At 38.3% G+C, this 21,621-nt stretch overlaps 1 protein-coding gene and 1 pseudogene across 1 annotated transcript; both read left to right on the plus strand.

Moving 5' to 3' along the window:
• The first annotated feature begins 19,253 nt into the window (after nt 1-19,253).
• On the plus strand, nt 19,254-20,496 carry LOC149150210 (protein DMR6-LIKE OXYGENASE 1-like). The gene is made up of 3 exons (XM_089445680.1): nt 19,254-19,622; nt 19,802-20,049; nt 20,182-20,496. The coding sequence occupies exons 1-3, from the start codon at nt 19,374-19,376 to the stop codon at nt 20,225-20,227; spliced, it is 543 nt and encodes a 180-aa protein (XP_089301806.1). The 5' UTR covers nt 19,254-19,373; the 3' UTR covers nt 20,228-20,496.
• On the plus strand, nt 20,399-20,845 carry LOC149150211 (protein DMR6-LIKE OXYGENASE 2 pseudogene; annotated as a pseudogene).
• The last annotated feature ends 776 nt before the right edge of the window (nt 20,846-21,621 follow it).

Below are 21,621 nucleotides of genomic sequence, written 5' to 3' on the forward strand. Positions count from 1 at the left end.
CCCTAAAGTATGAGGTCGTTTATCGGGTGAAATGCTTTATCAGGAGGATTCGAAGTTCATTCAATCGCTGAGAGGTGACCTGTAATACAATACAATACAATACATTATTTTTCATTCTGATTTCATTATCTAGCTGAGGCGGGCATTCCCATGCTCAGCTTTATAAATTCATTTTGGTACATAGAACAGACGATCGTCTAATGATAGACTGATAATTCTCTGCTGAAATTATCATCCTTTGAGTAGGATGATCATCTGCTGCAATGATGTACATGTCAAATGTCTTTATATTTCCTGAATATATATCGCAGCCCGGATGCATGAAACTAGATCTGGGGTCTTCAAACTCGTTCGATCTTCACTCTAAGTACAAGTCGATCCATGTGAGAATTGCGCTGAAGTCGAACATGGAAAGACATCGCTTGATTACCGGTCAATGATGTAAACCGTTAACAAGCGCGAGAGGAATCACCGATAATGATAATGACCCTCAAGGTACTTCAGTACAATTCACGTGGTGTGAATAAAGGACTTGGTGTCGAACACCACGCAAAATCTTTCGGTCGAAGGTCATTGATGTATACCTGTCGCCCGAAGTGAGAAACTTGCCATTAAGGCATGCAAGCTTCAAAGTACTGAGGGGGTTGTTCCTAGATCAACTTCTTGGATAATGAGCTGAAGTCGACAAGAAGCGATCCGTCAAAGGAGGGCCTTAATGAATCCCACATCAGTGACACGGAACGGAGCTAATGATTTTAATGGAGGTGAAAACAATCTGTGACATATGATTCGGGGTGGCGATCATGGATGGATGAAGGATAATGTATGGCAGTGGATGGGACACGGTTGACTCTTTCTGAACAACATCTCTTGAACATATAACGACACTGATGCGATGGATCAGTAGCATTACCCCAAATGTGGATGGTTTGGCGAGACCATGGTGATGAGACCGGTGAATGAAACAACCCAACCCGATGTGGTACGGAGGAAAAGTGTCATGTTCAAGAGCGACTTGCTACCATTACAGCTTTGAGGTTCTCCCATTTTTTCCCCAGTCATTTCTGACCAGTACCTCTTTATTTTTGTCAAGCTTGAGGAGGATAACATATGCTTGTTCTATAACCTGCCCTTCGGGCAAGCCCATCACTATGTTTTAACGAGCCTAGCGATAGGGAAACTCGTTCTCGTCTAAAGACAAGTTTGTCGCTATTTAATCATTTTAACGAGTCTAACGACAAAGAAAACTCGGTCCTTTTCATTTTTAGAGAGTCTGAAAAGGTACGGAAAGTTAACTCCAAAATTCCTTTTTCGTCATCTAATCCCTTAAGTCCGAAAAAGTATAAAACAATACAGAAGGGATGAGTTTTCGATAACTTTAACGAGCCGAATAAAACAAGCGCTCGACCTTTTTGTGCAATAATCCCTCAGGTCCAAAAAGATTAAAATCTAGAGGAGGGATAGCTCTTCCGGTCCTTTAACGAGCTGGAAGGCCAAAACTCGGCAAACTTTTCATATTTTACGAGTCAGTTGAAAAGAGCTCAAAGAAGACTCGTCTTTTGAGGAACGAGGGATAAACAGGGATAGCAACTGATTCCAGGTACAAGTTTGAATTTTCCAATCACGGCAGTGTCACAAGGATGGCTAGGTGAAATCACTCTTCGTAGCTGTTCCTCAAAATGGGTAAACAATCATATGGAGGTGAACAATCGGCCAAATGACGGTGGAGGTGGCAGGTGCAAAACACGACCAAGGCTTTTTATGGCTGATAAATTTACGATCACAGTGGTTATTTACCGGGATAGGTTCATTTTTTATTTAAAAATGAGCTTAAACTCTGGAGGAAACATTGCTCGCTGCTTTTATTTATTTTTTAACGAGCATGAATACCGCGTTAAAACTGCTCGGATCTTGCGTTTATTTTTTAACGAGAATGAACTTTATGCTAAAACTGCTCGATATACCAGTCATAAGATAAGAAATGTCCCCTGTGAGATCTCTATATTTTAAGGAGTTTCATCTTCACTAAGCTTTACTCCATATCCTTTCTTTATGCAAGTTCGGAAACGGCTAAACCAAAAAATAGATAAATAACCGCTCCTAGCTTGCACTCCAAAAGGTTTGCATGCCCCCAGGTATAAAATACAATTTCAAGGCTGCCCCTCCTCCTTCCCACCTTTGCTTTTCTTTGGGTGTTCACAGCTACTTGTCGTCTTGCTAGTCTAATGTTAACGATACTTGTCTTCTCGTTATTTTAACGGGTCTTATGCGACTCGTCAGCCCAACTTTTAACAGATCTTTTGCAAGATCGCAAGAGAACAGCTACTTGCGACAAGAGAAGAACACTACTCAAAGACAAAACATTGGTGTTATTGAGGGAGGCTTGCCTCTTTCTGGTTACCCAAAGATTGTTTCGTTAACTTCTTCAAACAAAAACATTTCCTCGGCACTGTCTACCGAAATAGACAAGGGTGAATGACTCTTGTCAAACACGTAACCTTGACAAAAGAATCCTATTCCAGAACAACCCCTCTTCCATTCACGGACGGGGTACGGACTAGTCATATTCTCTCGCGGAAATTCTACCTTATACCCAGGGTTTTTTCTGCCCGAAGCAGACCAGGATGCATGCCCCCTGGGTTCCAGTCCCATCTTTCCGAATCACTCACACTCATCGGGAAGGAGGACTGGGGGTGGAGACATTTCTTGATTGAATAGACCATTCAGGGTTGGTATGTGACTATTTGCGATGCGTGATCCCGGAAATGAAAGTTGGTCTACGAGCTTGACCATTCTTCCTTCGTGTCGAAAACACATTACTCTAAAGAGTGAGGAGACTACAGCTCCCATGCAATATATATAGTCTCGTCCAAGGAGTAGGTTATAATCCAAGGGTCCTTGAACGACCATCACGTTCATTTGAACGGTCTTCCCTTTCAATGTAACAGGCACATTGGGGAGGATCCCTAATGGTCGACTGGTTCCTTTATCGAAACCCGAGAGATTTCTTATCTCAGGCAAAAGCGCCGGGGAACCCAGTGCTTTCCAAGCAACAGAGGAAAGGATACTCACAGATGCCCCTTCATCAATGATAGTGCCAGCCATTACCATTCTGTATATTTGGACTATGATTTTGAATGGTATACTGGCTGGCAACCGGGGTCTGCCTAGTTGATTCCAATCAAAGGATACAACCAGGTTGCTTGGTGGTGGGAACGAATACACGGCCGGATACGACCCTGACGATGTTCCTTCTTGCGAAAAAGGAATGGGTGCATTGCCCTGATGCTCGTCAGAGTCTGTGTTGATGAAAAGAATCTGGATGGTGTCATCCTTATTCTCTTTGGTGAGGGTGTCATTTGAAGATGAATCTTCAGTGACGGCGTCATTTGAAGATGAAACTTCTGAAGGAAGAACCGGTTCAACTGCCGTTTCGACCTTTGGACTTTCGTCCGGTCTGGATTCAGTAGGTTCATTTTCAATGACTGACGCTTCAGCTGACCACTTGAGCGGGCCAGCTGTATTCTCAACCAACGAAGGACTTGGCACGAGTTTTTTGTATCCAGGAGGAAGTCTCAACGGTGAAACCGAACGATCTTCCAAAACTCTCTTCGCTTCGTCTAAGAAGGGACAACGGTGGATGGCGTGATCGCCTTCACACAGTCTGCAGGGGGATCTTGCTCCCCCTCTTTGTCTTGAACCTTCACTTTCGCTGGTTGACGGTAAGCATTCAACATGGCTATCAGAGGTTGATGCTCCCGAATTGTGCAAACGAGGGGACCAGTCCCTTAGTATCCGGGGAATACAGGGACAATCTCTATGGAAGTGGTCTCCTCTACATATGACACATGGCGATTTAGGCCCGGTCTGTGCTGTGTGTGGATTTTTGTCAGATGTCTTTTGCTTGCCCCCAGTCGCCTTAGGCTCCTTCTTCTTCTTTTCCCTCTTCTTCTTCTCCTTCTTCTCCATGGGAGCTTGGATTTTGCCGGCTCTACCTCACGAAGATGAAGGATTGGAGGAAGAGTTATAGGAAGTAGAAGGCTGGTGGGTAGCTCTAGACTGATCTAACTGTTGACTCGACTGTTCAGGAACCATGGTGTTATGAACTACATTGGTTGAGAATAGCCATATTGGCAGGCCAATTGTCAGTCCTGGAAGCGACAATGTGGCCATGTGGGGCGCACCAACTTCTCCCCAAGAGGAGAAAGGACTAGGATTTCCATCATGTGGAATTCCTTGGTTGGGGCGTTCCATGTTCTCAACTTACAGATCAACGCAGGAATAGGAGGTGATTATGTTCCGTTTAAAATAAATTTTATAACGACGCTTTAGACACAACTTGCTTTTTCACTTTTTAAGAGTCGAGAAAAAGCTAAAGATGACTCTAGTCTCCTTCGATGTTTTAACGAGCCCGAAGTGACAAATGCTCGGATGGACTTTTTCAGTTATAGAGTTTGAAAAAGGCCAAAAGAAACTGCTCTGGAGATCTAGGCAGAGGGTGTGCCAAACTTTTCGCAAAACCACAGAATACGTTTTACGGTACGAGTGGTCGATCTTCGTGAATGTTGTGTTCACTACATTGCGATTAGTAGGGCAGCCGACACGGCTTCCTATGGATAAAGGCTTTGTTCCTATAGGGGTCTCCCAATATATACGCGATGGTACGTGGGAGCACAAGTCCGTATTGATACTTATCCCTTCACCGTGGAGGAATCACCCAACCACTCAACGCTAAGATATCACATTTAACGACGCCGGAACACGTCTCTAGCTTAGACCTCTATGTGTTTGCGTTATGTTTCAAAGCGTTGTTATGTAAATTCAATTTATTTTAAGGTTGATCTTGTTTAGCAGTTTGCCTTTATGGATCACCACATGATGTATAATACAACTTCCTAAATGCAGTCTAAGATGATAAGCAAGCTTTTCAATCTTTCAACTTTGAAAATCTTAACTACTGAGGGAAAAGAAAGACATCATATTTTCACACAGATCATAGAGCACACACTAATGCACTTTTTCCTAAATCAACATGCAAGCTGTCAAAATGCACATGCACAATGCAGGTATTTCTTTTCTCTTTCTTAATGTTGATGTAATACAAAAAGAAAGCTGTTGTATAATTTTGAATTCAATTTCAAGTGAAAGCAAACAAGCTTTTGTCCAAAATCAAAAGACACCTTAAGATTTACTTGTTTCAACACTAGAAATACATAAATTCAAACCATATGACGAAAGCAAAAGCTCAATCAGCTATGAACAGCAAACAAACTAACTCTTAAGATCAAAACGACACTTATCACAGGTCTAGATCTAAGAGGTCACAGCAAGACTAGTTCACTTTCGTTATGGGAAACTGCAAATGATGTAAGAAATACACAAAGAACAAATACACAAAGAACAAACACAGTTTCTTTATACAACCGAGGTGGAATAGTGGTAAAGAAAGGTGTTTTCAGATAGGTACATTGGCTGATAACAGGCTGCAAAAACAAGGATGAAAACAGGGCAACAGAAAGTAGAGAACCCCAGTTGCACAAGGCAAAACTGGTTCAGCGCAGGTAGTACACTGTCAGTTTGACATTCAGTGCAGGTAGCCCCTTCGGGACCTGCGATGAAATGCAGACTGCCTTCACAGTGCCTGCAATGAAGAGATAAACTTTCGTTTTTCTCAGGTTCTGGGTCACAGATTGCTCAAAAATCAACAGTTTTTGGCCAAATCAAAAGCTATCAATCAAGTACACAGTAAAGGGTAATTAGGAGGATGAAAAGCTATCACTAAGAGCTGTTCAGAGTCTTTGTGGATCAGCTCTTCAAATCATAAACATGCCCAGAAACTGAGCTAGAGTAGCTGCCCTCTACTTTGCATTTGAAAGATCCAAATGCAGTTCGATTCAGTACTCCCTGTGTTTAGGAAATGAATAGCAAAAACACAAATAACCAACAAGATACGATCCCCAGCGAAGTCACCAATTTGTTGTTGAGAAAAGTATCCAATACGGAATGACCCTATCCCACTCTAAGGGTGATAGTACCTCAGCAACAATCAGAGCAAAGCTATCTAAGATTTCTTCTTTATGAAAGTAAAATAGGGGAGAAAGAGATCCACTAACCGATGTCTTTCGCTAATGGTTGATCCAGTCTTCTCTCCTTGCTGCTTGTTCCCAGCTCCTTGCTCTTTCACTGGCCCAGCTACACCAAGATCCTGCAAAAAGGCAAGAGAGGGAAACTACAAGAAGCATACATTCATAATTGATTCAAGGATTAGAATAAATCAAATACACAAGTATAACAATACACCATTGAGACACATGTATATAGAAGAACCTCAAATGCTTTATTAATGGAAGAAGTAAAGTTCAGGAAGTGATACAACCATAAGATGCCCAATCCAGCATCACCTTCCCAGTAGAAAGAAATCTCCTCTTCACCTCCTTCAAAGAAAATCACCCAATAGTTCTATACTCAAACCAACAGCACTTCCTTACATTCACAAGATTCCAGCCTCCCTAGACCTCATGAGAGAGATCTATATATAGGAGTTTTGGAGAAAGGATGAGTCAGCTTGAGGCTGGCATGAAGCTGACTAGTGTCCTCTCTCACTTCAGTTATTCTTCAGTTCTTGAGTCCACTTGGAGGTTCTTGCTTCCACTTGGAGATCTAGACCCTCTTACTCATCACCAGTCGAATTCCTTGATCCAAGTGTCATTTTAGAAGCTTCCTGGGCATTGACACCTTGAGGAATGACTGTGCCACATGTCCCAACTCGCCCAGCGCAGGTAGCCTTCTTTGCAGTTGACATTCAGCGCAGGTAGACAGTGGAGCAGTTGACATTCAGCGCAGATGCTCAGTGGAGCAGTTGACATGATCCAGAATTTCCTTGTTTTTGAGTGTTTTCAGGTGGAGAACTGTTATTCAGTGCTGTGGTTTGCTGACCTTGTTCCTCTAGGGGTAGGAACAACATGTTTAGGGACTTTGGATCCCTTAGATTATGGAAATTTCATGCTTCATGCTGTAAGGTACAAAAATGTCTATAACACTCCTTAAATAGGTCTCTATGGAGAAAATCATTCTTCACATCCATCTGATGTACTTCCCACCGCTGGGCAGCCACAATGGAAAGTGCAAGGAATATGGAATCCATCTTTGCTACTGGAGCAAAGGTCTCATCATAATCAATGCCATGCACTTGCTGGAAGCCTTTGGCTACTAGCCGAGCTTTCTGTCTGGTGATTTGCCCATCTGCAGCACTCTTGGTCCTGTAGACCCATTTGCGTCGGACAAGTTTCCTTCCTGAAGGAAGGCGGACCTGATCCTAGGTTTGGTTCTCAAGGAGGGACTTATACTCCTCCTCCACGTCGGAATCCCAAGATGGATGCCCAACAGCATCAGCATAAGACTGTGGATAAGAAGACTGAACCAAATGACAATGCTAGGATGGTGTTGTTTTAGTGGTAGTGAGGGCAAGAGGAGGCTCAATAAACTCTGAGCTAGTCCTCTGCGGATCAGAATTATCCCTCACGAGACCATTTCTAGCAGCTGGGTGGTCTTGTGCATATATCTCACGTAAGCTCCTTGTTCTCTAATTTATGATAGGGGAAGTTGACTCACTGCTGGAAGCCCGATCTAGACTTGGATGTGGATCATCATAGCATGCACTAGATTTGTATATGAAGACTCTATCTCTGCATCTGCATGCTCTACCGTGACATCAACATGCTCTGTATCTTCATCTGAGTGTACTAAGTCATCATCTCAGACATGAGGTAGATAAAAAGTGTCTGCATGTGGCAATTGAAGTGCATGCAAGAGTGTTTCCTCAAATTTGACACTTCGCTCAACGATGAACTTGTCCGTAGAAAAAATGAGGAGTCGGTATCCCTTCACAGCATCACGGTATCCAACAAAGATGCACTCAATTCTTTTTGGATCAAGAGCTTTCCTCTTTTCAAAGGGGATCCTGGCCCATGCTCAGGAGCCGAAAACACAGAAGTGGGTGACCTCTGGTTTAGTGCTGCTCCAAGCCTCAAAGGGGGTCTGATCCTTGACAGACGTATGAGCAGATATGTTCTGGATGTAGTTAGCACAACTAAGTGCTTCAGCCCATAGCTTATGAGGCAGTGACTTAGCATGCGACATGCAGGAAGCCATCTCTTTGAGAGATCAGTTCTTTCTCTCAGCAACTTTGTTCTGCTGCAGGGTGTATGGAACTGTGTACTGCAACTGTATGCCAAACTCAAGGAAAACGTTCTGAAGTGTTTTGTTAACATATTCCTCCCCATTGTCTGTATGGAGGGATTTGATCTTTCTTTTTGACTGTGTCTCAACTAGTGCTTTGAAATGTTCAAAGTGCGCAAAAATTTCAGATTTGTCCCTAAGAAGATACACCCAAGTATACCGTGAGAAATCATCAATAAATGTAAGCACATACCTTGCTTTTTTTATGGAAGGATGAGGAAAAGGCCCCATGAGATCACCATGGAACAGATCTAGAGGAGCGGATGCTCTGTGAGTCTAGCCGGTGTCAAACTTTTCTTTAGGATGTTTGCCAAGGACACACCCTTCACAAACTCCTTTGGAGAAACTGATATTTGGCAAGCCTTCCACCATCTCATGCTTGCTTAGTTGCCGAATATACCTATAATTTAAGTGACAAAGCCTCTCGTGCCAAAGCCTACTACTATCATCAGCATGTGTAAGCAATAAGGAGGATTCAGATTCAATTAATTCAGAAAATGTATACAGTCTGGCTCCATCGTTTACCTCACTGGTTGCAATTTTGGAACTGTTATGTAGGTCATATATGTTCACTACATCTGGAGTGAATTCCACTCTCTTTCCAGTGTCAGAATGAGTGATCTGATAAACTGAAAGCAGGTTTACTGAAAGTTTTGGAACATGAAGCACATCTTGAAAGCTTCCATGTAAAAGTTCCACTCTACCTTTTCTGGTGACCTCAATAGGTGAGTCATCTCCCATGAGGATGGGAGGTCCTTTGCATGCATCCAAAGAGGAATAAACTTCCTTTGTAGAAACCATATGATGTGATGCACCAGAATCTATAATCCATGCATTAGGGGAAGAATTAATTACAACTAAAGCATGAAAATTGTTACCTTTCCCGTGTGGCAGATCGTCAGCTTTCTTCTTCGCACCCTAAGGGATGTGGTCCCCAAGGTTGTGCTTTTGAAGGATTTCTGCCATTTGGTCAATCTTTTTCTTCATGCAAGAGGATTCTGGATGGAATCCTCTTTGATAGTAGGTGCATTTGTTTCCTTTCTTCCCTTTCTCATTTCTCAAGCCGGAGGAGTCATTGAAGGGCTTGGTGTACCCTTCCTTATTTGGTTGGGAATGCGCTTTTCCTTTCTCTTTTTGCTATTGAGTTTTTTGATTTGAATCAAATCTTTGATTTTTATTGTGGCTATCATCATGCATAGCAAGTGCATGCACTTTTTGAGGTTTGATTTTCCCCATGCCAATTAGTTTATCTTGCTCAAAAGTAAGGGAATCCATGAACTCTTTAAGAGAAGGCATAGTGTAGGATTTACCTGTTACGAGCCTTACTGAATGAAATGTAGACACAAAGACGGAGTATTCTGATCTAAGCTTTGACATAATAGGGAGAACTTGGCGACTCTCCTCCTTGGATTTGTCAATTCCACAACCCTTGAGTTGCAGCAATAGATCATTATATTTGGTGAAGAAGTCTTGAATTCTATCATAGTTTTGTGGATCTAATCACAACACCTCCACTTCGAGTAGATGTCCTTTCATCTCATCCTATTTCCTGTAGAGTTCTTCAACCCTTTTCCAAATCTCATTGGGAGTATTGCAGGCAGATAGATGAAACTGCAACTCTGGGGAGATGCACATGCATATGGATCTGTGGGCCTCATCCATGCGGTTGAGGTACTTGGATTTCTCTATGGCTGAAGTGGGTTCCACTTCTGCAGCCATGGTAATCCTATACAACCCTTTTTGACGAAGGCATCGAACCATTTGGTCCTTCCATTTGTGATAGTTGTACGATGTTAGGATCGATGCTTTGGGAAACTCCATTTTTTTGTTGATCTTCGATCTCCAAGATGTAATACCTGCAAAATAAAGTACTAGTGCACCTTTTATCTAGAAACCTGTGGGCTCTGATACCATGTAAATGTGTTAGAAAACCTGCACAGATGAGTCTACCTAGTAAAGGTTGAACACACAGCTTTGCAGAGCAAAAACACTAAAAGAAAATCGAAAGAACAAAAGAATGATTGATTAGAAAATAGGTTACAATGCTCATAATATAGCATTACTTGGAGAAGATCCCAAGGTAATGCACCATACTGGTGATCAATGAGAGGACTCAACACCTACAACAAGTTCCGGAGAGAACTAGCTAGTTGCGGAGCAAATCAGGGAGTAAATCATGCAGAAGAACTAGCCAGTTGTGGAGTTAAAGAAGGAGCAAATTAGGGAATAGATCATGCAAAAGAACTAGCCAGCTGCGGAGTTAAAGAAGGAGCAAATCAAGGAGTAAATCATGCAAAAGGAATCTTGCATGTAGTCACATGCTCTAACTAAGTGTCCGTATGTAGTTGTGTAGTACTCCAACATGACAGAGATTCCGTTTGAAAAGTTTTTATTCTCTCCTCCCTTTTTCCCTTTGTTTTCTTGCTTGCATGCCGGTGTTAATACTTTTGGCGAGTAGGAATAACTAGAAAATAGGAGGGGAAAGGTTCCACCTAATTTCTCAGCGAATATGGGAAGCTGGGACTAAATTATTTATGACTGCAGCATATGTCATCAAGAAAAATCCATCAATTGCCTTAATTCTATCTCTAGTGATCAAAAATTATACAAGGCATTATGTCTTTGAGATCCTTCATAGAGCCAAAGCCTATTAAAATATTTTCTTGGTGTTCAATCTACCAAAGCCTATTAAAATATTTTCTTGGTGTTCAATGCTGGTTATAGATGGCAATGGGTGAGACGACGCACCACTGAGCAACAACAACAAGGCAAGGAGGAGGAGACGAAAGTGGGGCATTGTTCTCAAAGGGAACAAAAGTTGAGAAAAGACAGGGTGTCCATTAGAGAGACTCATGGGATAAACAGGAACCCCTTAGGGGTAAAAGTGTGCATACGAGAGACTGATCCTCTTGTTCTCTAATGCCATGCAAAGTTTCTAGCTCATCATAATGGAAACCACCTATGCACAGTCTCTGCACTCCACATTCTATTTTATTGCCTTTTATTTTATTTCATTGTAGAAGGTGCTATTAAACTAATATAAATACATAATTTGTCAATTAAAGTAATCAACCAATGACCATGATAATGTCACTACTCAGCCATGAGCTCTATTCAACGACCTACATTTAGATTTCAAAATGAAAGGTTCATTTCATAACTAATTACCTTTAATTTCAATAAACTTATGAACCAATTAAAATTTTAGCTAAATCAAGTAAGTATATTCATGATTCATTCTCTGGAAGGTTAATCATTTTTTTTGCCTTCCTTTCATTCTGTTTTTGCGATGATCAACATGCCTATGGTTATTTGGACAACAAATCAGATTATTTACACTTTGGAAATACCAAAATTGGTATAAGATTTCTTTTCTTATGTTCGATTTTCACATCACTTCTCTGTTCATCGGTTGTCTAAATGTACGAATGGCATTTACGTTTCATGAAATTTTTCTATTGATTGACGAAACACTTGGAGTACTCAACTATAAACATTATTTCATTTTCATTCCTCTTCACAACCACTTCTTTTTTAATAGCGAGACATTGGATTACACTCATATGAAACCATAGAATCCATTATTTTTATTAACTATGTCTATAATTTAGTGGATAATTAAGGTATTATTGTCGATGTGACTTGACATTTCCATGTGATCATGAAGTCCATATCATCAGTGTCATTCATGTCATGTCATGAGTCATCATGTGCCATATCATTTTGTGGATTATGTAAATTCAATATTTGAGTAATGTAATGTAAAGTGGAAATCCAAGAGTCATCTACGTAATGTGAAAATTCAAGTAGGAAGTTGAAAGGTCATTGAGAAGTCAAACATTGATGAGGGTAGACCAAGAGTCACAAAGGAGGTGATGGATCACCCCATTTGTTATATATACACCCTCATTTCTCATGCAAAGGACTTTTCACCTTGTCTCCACCTGCTAGGCATTAGAAAGGAAAATAGTTCCTTTGGAGGAGAAAGTGGTTGCTTTAATGCTCCATTGTTGGGGCTAGTGGTGTTCATTGTCTTCATTTATCTTCGAACTTTCCTTAATTTAGAGGCTCATAGAGCCAACACACTTTCATCCCTATGCTGTAAATATTGTAAGACTATTCTTTGAAAGTTTGCAATGTACGTTGTTTCATCTGTACTAAGGAAATTGAGCTATTTCGATGGCTTTAGTACTTATCTTTTTGAAGATGTGTTGTATGTGTTTTAAAAATTGTTTCTTCTATGTGAACTATTTCACTAGTTCTCCAAAGATTCATTCATATGTGTATTCTCGTGTGTCTTTATTAGATTAACACTATTACTTTCCTTTTAATGACTCACTTTTCTCTCCCTTTCGGTAGAAGAACCTTGGTACATTACATGAACAGAACATTCCACAAATCATATTCACTTGATAATCCCAAAGAACCTATACATTGCTCTCTCGTGCTCAACTTTGTAGCTAAGGAAAATCTATAAGAATATATGGGAGCTAGGCCTTAGTTTCGAAAGGGCTCCCATACCGAATGGTACGAAGTATAATTATTACTTTTCATTAGGGAAACCCCTTTGGTTGACATATTTCAGGCATCGTCAACATGTATTAAATTAAAACACATATAATTAACAATCACTGCACATCCTTCATTGCTTAGTGGTCCTTGTGTGTGGAGCTTTTTTTGTGCGGCGCTGTCCGCATAGTGAAAGGTTTGCATAAGAAAACATTCACAAACATATATTTCGATAACAAATCAAATTATTTACACTCTGGTAATTCCAAAACTAGTACAATATTTCTATTCTTATGCTCCACTTTAACGTCACTACTTTGTTCATATGATATACAAAATGTAAGAATGATATCTACGTTTTGTGAAAATTTTCTATCGATTGATGAAAGACTTGGAGTGCCCAACTATAACTTTCGTTTCATTTTTCTTACCTTTTCAAAGCCACTTCCTTCTTAATAAGCGAGACGTTGAATGATTTAAAATTTGGAGACATTGTTACAGTGGTCTAGAACCATAGAATCCATTATTTTTATTAACTATCCCTATGAATTATTTCATAATTAAGGTATTAAATTACAAGACATATATAACTAACAATTACTCGACATCCTTCATTGCACAGAGGTCCTTGTGTGCAAAGCTTTGCTTGTGCGGAGCTATTCCCATAGTGAAAGCTCTACACAAGAAAAGTTTCACACACGTATAGCAAATTGCTCATTGTCATAAATTTCATTTTGTTGGTAAATTTGCGCTAGTATATTTCAACACCTAATTCTATGAAGGGCCTAGATGTATTGAAAAACCTAGTGAGTGTGAAATTTCCATGAAGCGGTTATAGAGAAAGAAAGGGAGAATTAGACACTCTTCACTCTTATGATGAATTGTTTGGAGGTTCTATACAAAAAATCTTGTACAATCGTAGCTCCGCATAGTGAAAAAGAAACAAGCCTTCGCACACATCCACTTATGTCACCACGCGCTAACATCTAGTCAACTTGTGAATTGGTCTAACACTAACATCTGATTGTGACATCTCTGCAATAACATTTTTTCTCTTAGTTACCTGCAATAGGTTACATCATTGAAGCGAATCACAAATTAGTAAAATGACAACCCTCAATTTATTGATAAAATGGCCTTCATTGTGTGGAGGTGTGGAGTTACTCAAGACCTTAGCACAATGAAAGTTAATGCACATATAACCACATATAACGAGTGATAATATTAACTATCGACAATAAAGGATCTCTGAAATCTCGACAAACCATGAAGAACCACATCTTGAAAACAACAAAGGCGAATACAACTAAAAATCTTTGTATTCGTTACCATGTTGTCATATTGCACTATGCCTCCTAGCTATCTTATAGTTATATAAATACAATACAATATATTTCTCAGACATTATGGTCACTTAGTAATTATCAAAAATTTAAAATGGGTGCATGAACTATAAAAGCAGATAGTAACCATATAAAACTTTTTAAATGGCCACACTAAAAATTAAAATGGTTGCATCAACAACCAAAGAAAATAGTAATGATATAAAACGTTTTAGGTTTTCAGTAAAACATGAGCGAAGGTGATGTTTAGCTTTATGTCCGTCACAAAATTCATGTCTTTCTTAGACATTATGGTCACAGATATAGCGTTAACACAAGTAAGTGATAAAGTCAGAAAAGTGAGAGCGCTGCCCCTTATACATCAATGTGTGTGCATTGAATCACATAAGCCTCTGTAAATAAATGTTATTATTATCGAAGAATCGATCAACCACTGAACTAACCATTTAAGAAGTGGGAGGGTGTGGCAACAATAAGTAGGAATGATAACAATTTTAAATTGATGGGATAAAATTGAATGGTATAAGCCAATGTAAATAGTCTTATTATTTATTGGTGAATCACCGAACTAACCATTTAAAAGGTGGAACGGTGTGGCAACGATAAATAGAATGATACAGACGGGATGAAATCTTGTAAAAGATGACCCTACAATTTGACGTCGTACAAGAGTTATTCCCTGAATTATTTCAGTTTTAAATGCGCATGGGAGGTCGAGAACTACATATTCTGGACTGCAAATTAACAATTCAAAACAAAATGTGTTGAACAAAACCATGCTGACTTACTAGATTTCACAGCTGGTATCGTGGAGAATCCGAGGGCAGCTCTTAAATCATGGACGGGGAAAGATTACTTTTAGTGTGGAAAGTAAACATTGTGCAGAAGCTCTGCATTTTCTCAGACCCTAGCTATATAAAGGACTTGCAACTCTGTATAGTGAAATCTCTACGCAAGGAAGCTCAAGAAGCTCCGCATTTGTTCAGCTTATTAATTGGTAAAGGTCTAAAACCATCTCAGTTTTGACATGTTAAAATCATCTCAGTTTTGAAAGCAGTAGCATAACAGTGTCAGAGCACTTGGAGATTTGTTTAACCCCTCTCTCTACGAAAAGACTTGGAACAAGGTCAGTCCTGGTATATTTGGGCAGAGCCCTAGCATAAGTATGTTAGTGTGAGAGCACTAACCAAAGGAATGACCACTAACAAAATTAGTTTATCTATTTTTTTTTAAATGAATTGTGAGGGACTAACAAATGTTGAAAATAAAAAGCCCTCCACTAAGGGGAAATATGTGAGCCAATTAAAAATTACAAATAAGATTTCTAGAAAATTAGAGAATTATTTTTGAATTTATAAAAAATAGAAATATTAAACATTTTCTCGTAACTTTATTTAAAATTACATAAAACAACAAAAAACATGCAAAGCCAACACACTTTCACCAGAAGTTGAATGTTATAGTCCCTCGTGAAGTAAAGACTAATAAAAGAACTACATTATTTATATTTAAAACATCAATGAGATTTAATAATATAACAATATTTTATTATTTCACACTTAATACTAACAATATTAGGCATTTTAGAATTATTGGTTAATTTTTAATTTTTTTAGAACGATAAAGAAATTATGTTTTTTAATTTTTTACTAAAGTATATACCTACTTTATTTTTCAGTAAAATTATTTTTATAATTTTCTTCAAAATTTTATAATATTTAAAAGTTAATAATAATATTATAATCATAGTAGCTCACTTGGTGTAAAGCAGATGGTGATAGGGTGTTATGATAAGGAACTTCATGGTGTAAACATTATTGGATTGAAATTAAAATCCATCTATTATAAGGGTTAGTGTGACAGAGGTTGGGTAGAATTGTCGCATAATTTTGACAGCTTAGATGCCTTGAGTCATGACTACTCAAACTACAAATCTTAAATGGGTTGAGTCATAACTAGTCAAACCATAGGTTAAACATGCTAATTACATTTTTCTCTCTCTCTCTCTCTATCTATCTATATATATATATATATATATATATATATATATATATATATATCACATAATTCTAAAATAATATTAACGATAAAAACTTTAAAATATAACTAAAATGCCATATGTAAAGATCTCTCTAACTAAATGTTCACATAAATTTTGTGCCTAAAATAAAATTTGTTAAAATATGATATTGAACATTTAGAGAAAATGCATGCTAACAAAAATAATAAAACCCCTTTAACTTTTACTAAATAAAAACAATAACATTACTTTTACTATATTTTAACTAATAATAATTAGTGATAAATCTTTCAATGAAGAGTGCCAAAAATATATCCATCAAAATAAAAAAGTAACCTTAAATTTAAATTATCTTAATTTAATTTAAATATACTAAATATTTTATATTAAATAAAAATTATTTTTTAAAATAATAATATTAAAAATTTAAAATATAAAAAATAAATAAATATTTAAAATATTTTATTATAATATATACTTTTAAAAGAATTAGGAGGAAAAAAATATTCTACTAGCAATTTTTTGGGTTTTTCTTATAACAAAAATGGATAAGGATTATATTAAATATGCGTATGCCTCAACAAATACTTAGCAAATTCATTACAATTCATTTGTTTCAAAGGATCTTTCACTAAGTAATTGACTATCATATAAAAAAAGCTACTAACAAAAAAGACTATAATATCATATCTAGATACATATATCCGACAAAATTGAGACATTAGAAGAGAAAATTTGCAAAATGATCCCATTAGAGAAGAAATAAGGCAACCTACTCTATAGGTTTGTTCATATCTAGTTCCAGGTTCCCAAAGACATGTGCTAGAACAAATCTCGCATAATCCATATTATTAGTGGAATTACCAATTAACTTAAGATCATTGAGTGGTCTTCAAATTGGATTAAGATTGTCATCCTCGTGAGAGATTTTGATTTTAAGAGACTGGAGTTATTCTATGATGAAAATGAAGAGGTTGTCTTGTTAGTGTATTTTCCATTTTAAATCTAACCTCTATCTAGAGGGCCCCTAGATGCTTGTTCCATGCATCACATGAATAATTTCCAACGGTGGCATAACCATTGACGCTAGAAGGGGGTCTAAGTGGTAGCAAAGGCTAGTCGGCAGTTGAAAATGCAGATGATGTCACAAGAGACTTGTGGGAAATATTTTAGCTTAAGAGTGAATAGGGATGAGGGAGAAACTCTAGAGGGATCGATTAAGCTCACGGGGGTCAAGCACTGGGGTTCAGAAGTAATTTAGGGGATATCAGAGGGGTCTGGGATGAAGGAGAAAAAAAAAGCTTCAACCACAGGGAGGGGCGTAATCGAAAAGGTGGCCCAAATCATAGCAGATGGTCAAAGGGGGTTCTATAGCAACCCAAATTGGCAGAGAAAAAACAAAGCAGAGAAAATTACCACATTAGGAAGAAGGGACCAAGAAAAATATTAGCATAGGAACTGGAGACAAACCTGGAGATTCCCAACATTGTCAAACCCCACAATGCAGAAGTCGTCCCACACTCTCACTATGTTGATGTTCTTTTTAGGAAGGGTCCTTGAGAGTGAATCCTCGAGTTGACTAGGATACAAGGGTGGGGGAGCGAGGTCCTCTTCCCATAAAAGTTGATGGTGTTGTCAATCACATGGGTCTCTTTATAGTGCCTCTTGGAGTATAATCTTGTGGACACTATGACGCTATCAGAGGGGAAGAGAATATAATTCCAGTGGAGACGAATGTGAAAGATCCCCAGTGGAATAATTTCCGAAACAAAGATGCGAGGGGGGTTGAACTAGTCCTTGAATTTATCATTGAAGAGGTAGCCCTCATAGTGCGCGATGCCTATAGTATTGCAATTAAAACTCTACATGCTCGAACTACTCAAATTCATCACTCTGCAAGGTGATGGAGCAGATGAAATGCATTCTTTTGTATTGTGCAATGAGAGTCGTGGGGATTTAATATGACCTCCCATGCATCGACCAAACTCCAAGTGATTTCCACAACACCAACTAATGTGGCCCTTGAGATTTAAATTATAATGTTTTTTTAATGATAATTAGAGTATTTGCATGGGGTGTTGTGAGAATGAGATCATAAAACTAGTGATTTTCATTAAAAAAAACTATGGGATTATATGCGAGTCCTTAAAACCATTAACTTCTTTTTTTCCCACTTTTTAAAGAGAGTCTAGATTAACTTAACCATTGGTAAATTGTTGTAGAGTGATGATGAATTCTCCAAAAATTAATAAATCCAAAATCCCCATGTCATGGGCCAATAGACCCAATAATAAACCAATAGATTCTAGACGACGATATTAAATTGTATTAGACTGGTATCTATTAGATTCTAGACGACGATATTAAATTGTATTAGACTGGTATCTATGGCACAAATAGTTCTGATTGGGCTGGCTAAAAAGATGATTAAGAAATGAAATTTTGGAAACTTGAGTGACAATGACATCGTGTTTCATTTTCATGTGAACCAATAGATTCTAGAGGACGGTATTAAAATGTATTAGACTAGTATCTATGGCACAAATAGTTCCGATTGGGCTGGTTAAAAAGAAGATTAAGAAATGAAATTTTGGAAACTTGAGTGACAGATAATTGACTTTCGAATATGACATCGTGTTTCATTTTCAGGTGAACCAGTAGATTCTAGAGAACGATATTAAATGTATTAGAATAGTATCTATGGCACAAATAGTTCTGATTGGGCTGGTTAAAAAATGTGATTAAGAAATGAAATTTTGGAAACTTGAATGACATATATTTGACTTTCGAATATGACACGGTGTTTCATTTTCATGTGATGGATGGCTTCCACTGCAATTTAAAAGTGATGAAGGAGCCCGTTACATTATTTAAAATAAAAATATCAAATCCCAGGAGGAACCATGAACGATGACACAGGTTCACCGCTTCGTGCATTTAATATCATAAAATAATCAATTAGTACCGGCAAAAGAATTTAATTATTTCTCACAACGGCCTTTGGAAAATTATTAATGTCAAACGGCCTCTATCAAAAACCCATAGTCATAATATTTCATGAGAATGCCATAAGCCACTTGGGGATTTGGACGAAACTCCATCGTCAAGCACTCTAAAGTCAATCCACCCCTTCAAAATTTTTGATGTGAAACTAATCTCCTGAGCCATCTGGATTTTGTAAAACTTAATCCTCAAACCGGTCTACAGTTAATCCACTGCCCAATTCCCCAATTTATTATCCAGATCACACAAATTGGAGCAACATGTCTTCTGCAATGGATGAGCAGACCCAACAGTTCAGTAGTATTATTGAGAAGCTCATATCAAATGGAACAAACAACCTTGAGGTGCAGGACAGATACATCCTTCCTCCCCATGAACGCCCACATATGTCCGAGATCTCTTACTCTGAGAGCCTCCCTGTGGTAGATCTCAAAGACCTGGATGGCCCTAACAGAACGGCAGTCGTCCATCAAATCAGACAAGCTTGTGAAGAGGATGGTTTCTTTCAAGTACACACCTCAATCCCTAACCAACAATTGTCCCTCCCGTCATATACTTATACCGTTGGTTGATTTTCTGTTACAATTGCAGACTCTAGAGTCTGTACATTTCTCTTGATATGCCGGTATTAATATAACGACTAGTCAAGTTTCGTGTCCAAATGACTATATTTTTTGGTTGATATCAGATACTGAACCATGGCGTGGCAGAGAATGTCATGAAAAGCATGATGGGGATAGCCAAAGAGTTCTTCGAAATGCCCGTGGAAGACCGAGCATGTCTCTACTCAGAGGACCTAAAACAGCCAGTCCGGCTTTCTACAAGCTTTAATCTTAACAAGGATAAGGTTCTCAACTGGGTGGACTATCTCACGCAGCCTTGTCATCCCCTGGAGGAAGTCATCGGCTCTTGGCCTGAAAAACCTGCAGCCTACAGGTAATCAGCAAAACTTTATCTGTTATACATTAACTAGGTCAGAACACTAGAATCGATTCATCTTAACCCACTATGCAAAGGTGTAACTACTTTGAGTTGAGCTTTTGTTACGGAGATATGCTTTTGTTACAGAGATATTGCGGGCAAGTACGCTCGTGAAGTGAGAGCCCTGATATAAAAGTTGCTGGCTGCAATCTCAGAAGCTCTAGAGCTGGAGTCCGATTACTTGGACAGAATTCTAGGGAAACATAACCAACGGATGAAACTAAATTACTATCCCTCATGCCCAAACCCAGATCTTACTCTCGGTTTAGCAAACCATTCGGATCCAAGTGCCCTCACTGTGTTAATGCAAGGGGATGTGAGTGGCCTGCAAGTATTCAAAAATGGAAAGTGGGTTGCCGTAGAACCCATAGCTAACGCGTTTGTGGTCAATTTGGGAGATCAGCTGCAGGTGAGAAAGAATGAGTAGATCTATATAGTTATTTCTCTCTGTGCAAGAATTTGATAGTAATCATTCACTTTGTGTTGTGTGTGATTTGAATTGTATTAGGTTGTGAGCAATGGGAAATTTAAGAGCGTGGAGCATCGGGCTGTAACGAATATGCAGAGTGCACGCATATCAATTCCCACTTTCTATGCTCCCGGAGACGATGCTTTTATTGCTCCTGCAAGGAGCATGGTGAATGAACAGCAGCCAGCTTTGTATAGAGGATATCAGTTTGAAGAGTTTTTGGCAGCTTTCCGGAGCCAACCACTAAAGGGTAAGAGTGTGCTGGATCGTTTCAAGATTTAATGAACAATGATTTCTGTTATTTGAAGATTTTGAAGAGCCATTTGCCTTTGCATCTGGCATATACATCCCACCATGAACGTGAACGTGTTATTTCAATTCACATATGTTAATCTACGTGTGTTAAACTTGAAGGTATTAAATCTTTTGTTTATAAAGATAAGATTCTTAAAGATGGGGTTCCTATAATTTATTATTTTACCAATTTGAAAACTAGACTAACGGTAGTAAACTAGAGAGTATATAAAAACAAACTAGATTAGAGGGAGTTAGTAGTTGCAATATTATTTCTTTCATATTTAGTTGGAGGAAGGATTCTTGGTTTCATGTGTGTAACTCTAAAGATCAGATTGGAACAAGGAAAATGAGTAGATTAATGAGGTTTTTACTGTTGCTATTTTTATTATCTTATAATTCTTTGTTGCATCACAATTTATAATTCTTTGTTGTATCACAATTCTTCTTTAAGTTTATATGTGATAATATCGTTAATATTATCATTACTTTATAACGTGGAAATTTTCTTTATTTTGATTGATTTATTCAAGGTTGGATATCACTTGAGTTCTAAGTGGTTTTTTAAGTTTTTTGAAGCAATTTTAAGAAGCTTATTTTTTTTCATATTTTTTTATGTTGTTCTTATATATGATGTACATGGTCATTTTCATGATCTCAATAAGGGAGATAACCACTTCTGTGATGAGGATATGATAAGGTGTATTAGTTTTAATTTTTATATATGTTATAGAACACTTTTGGATCTAGTCGATTTTTCTTTG

The sequence above is a fragment of the Pinus tabuliformis genome, chromosome 9 (assembly GCF_031772625.1).
Source record: "Pinus tabuliformis cultivar Carrire ecotype Pingquan chromosome 9, CPIR1, whole genome shotgun sequence".
Taxonomy (NCBI): Eukaryota; Viridiplantae; Streptophyta; class Pinopsida; order Pinales; family Pinaceae; genus Pinus; species Pinus tabuliformis.

Coding starts and splice junctions, on each gene's coding strand:
- LOC149150210 (XM_089445680.1), top strand. CDS start 19,374: ATGTCTTCTGCAATGGATGAGCAGACCCAACAGTTCAGTAGTATTATT. Junction 19,623..19,801: donor AAGAGGATGGTTTCTTTCAA/GTACACACCTCA, acceptor GGTTGATATCAG/ATACTGAACCATGGCGTGGC. Junction 20,050..20,181: donor GAAAAACCTGCAGCCTACAG/GTAATCAGCAAA, acceptor CTTTTGTTACAG/AGATATTGCGGGCAAGTACG.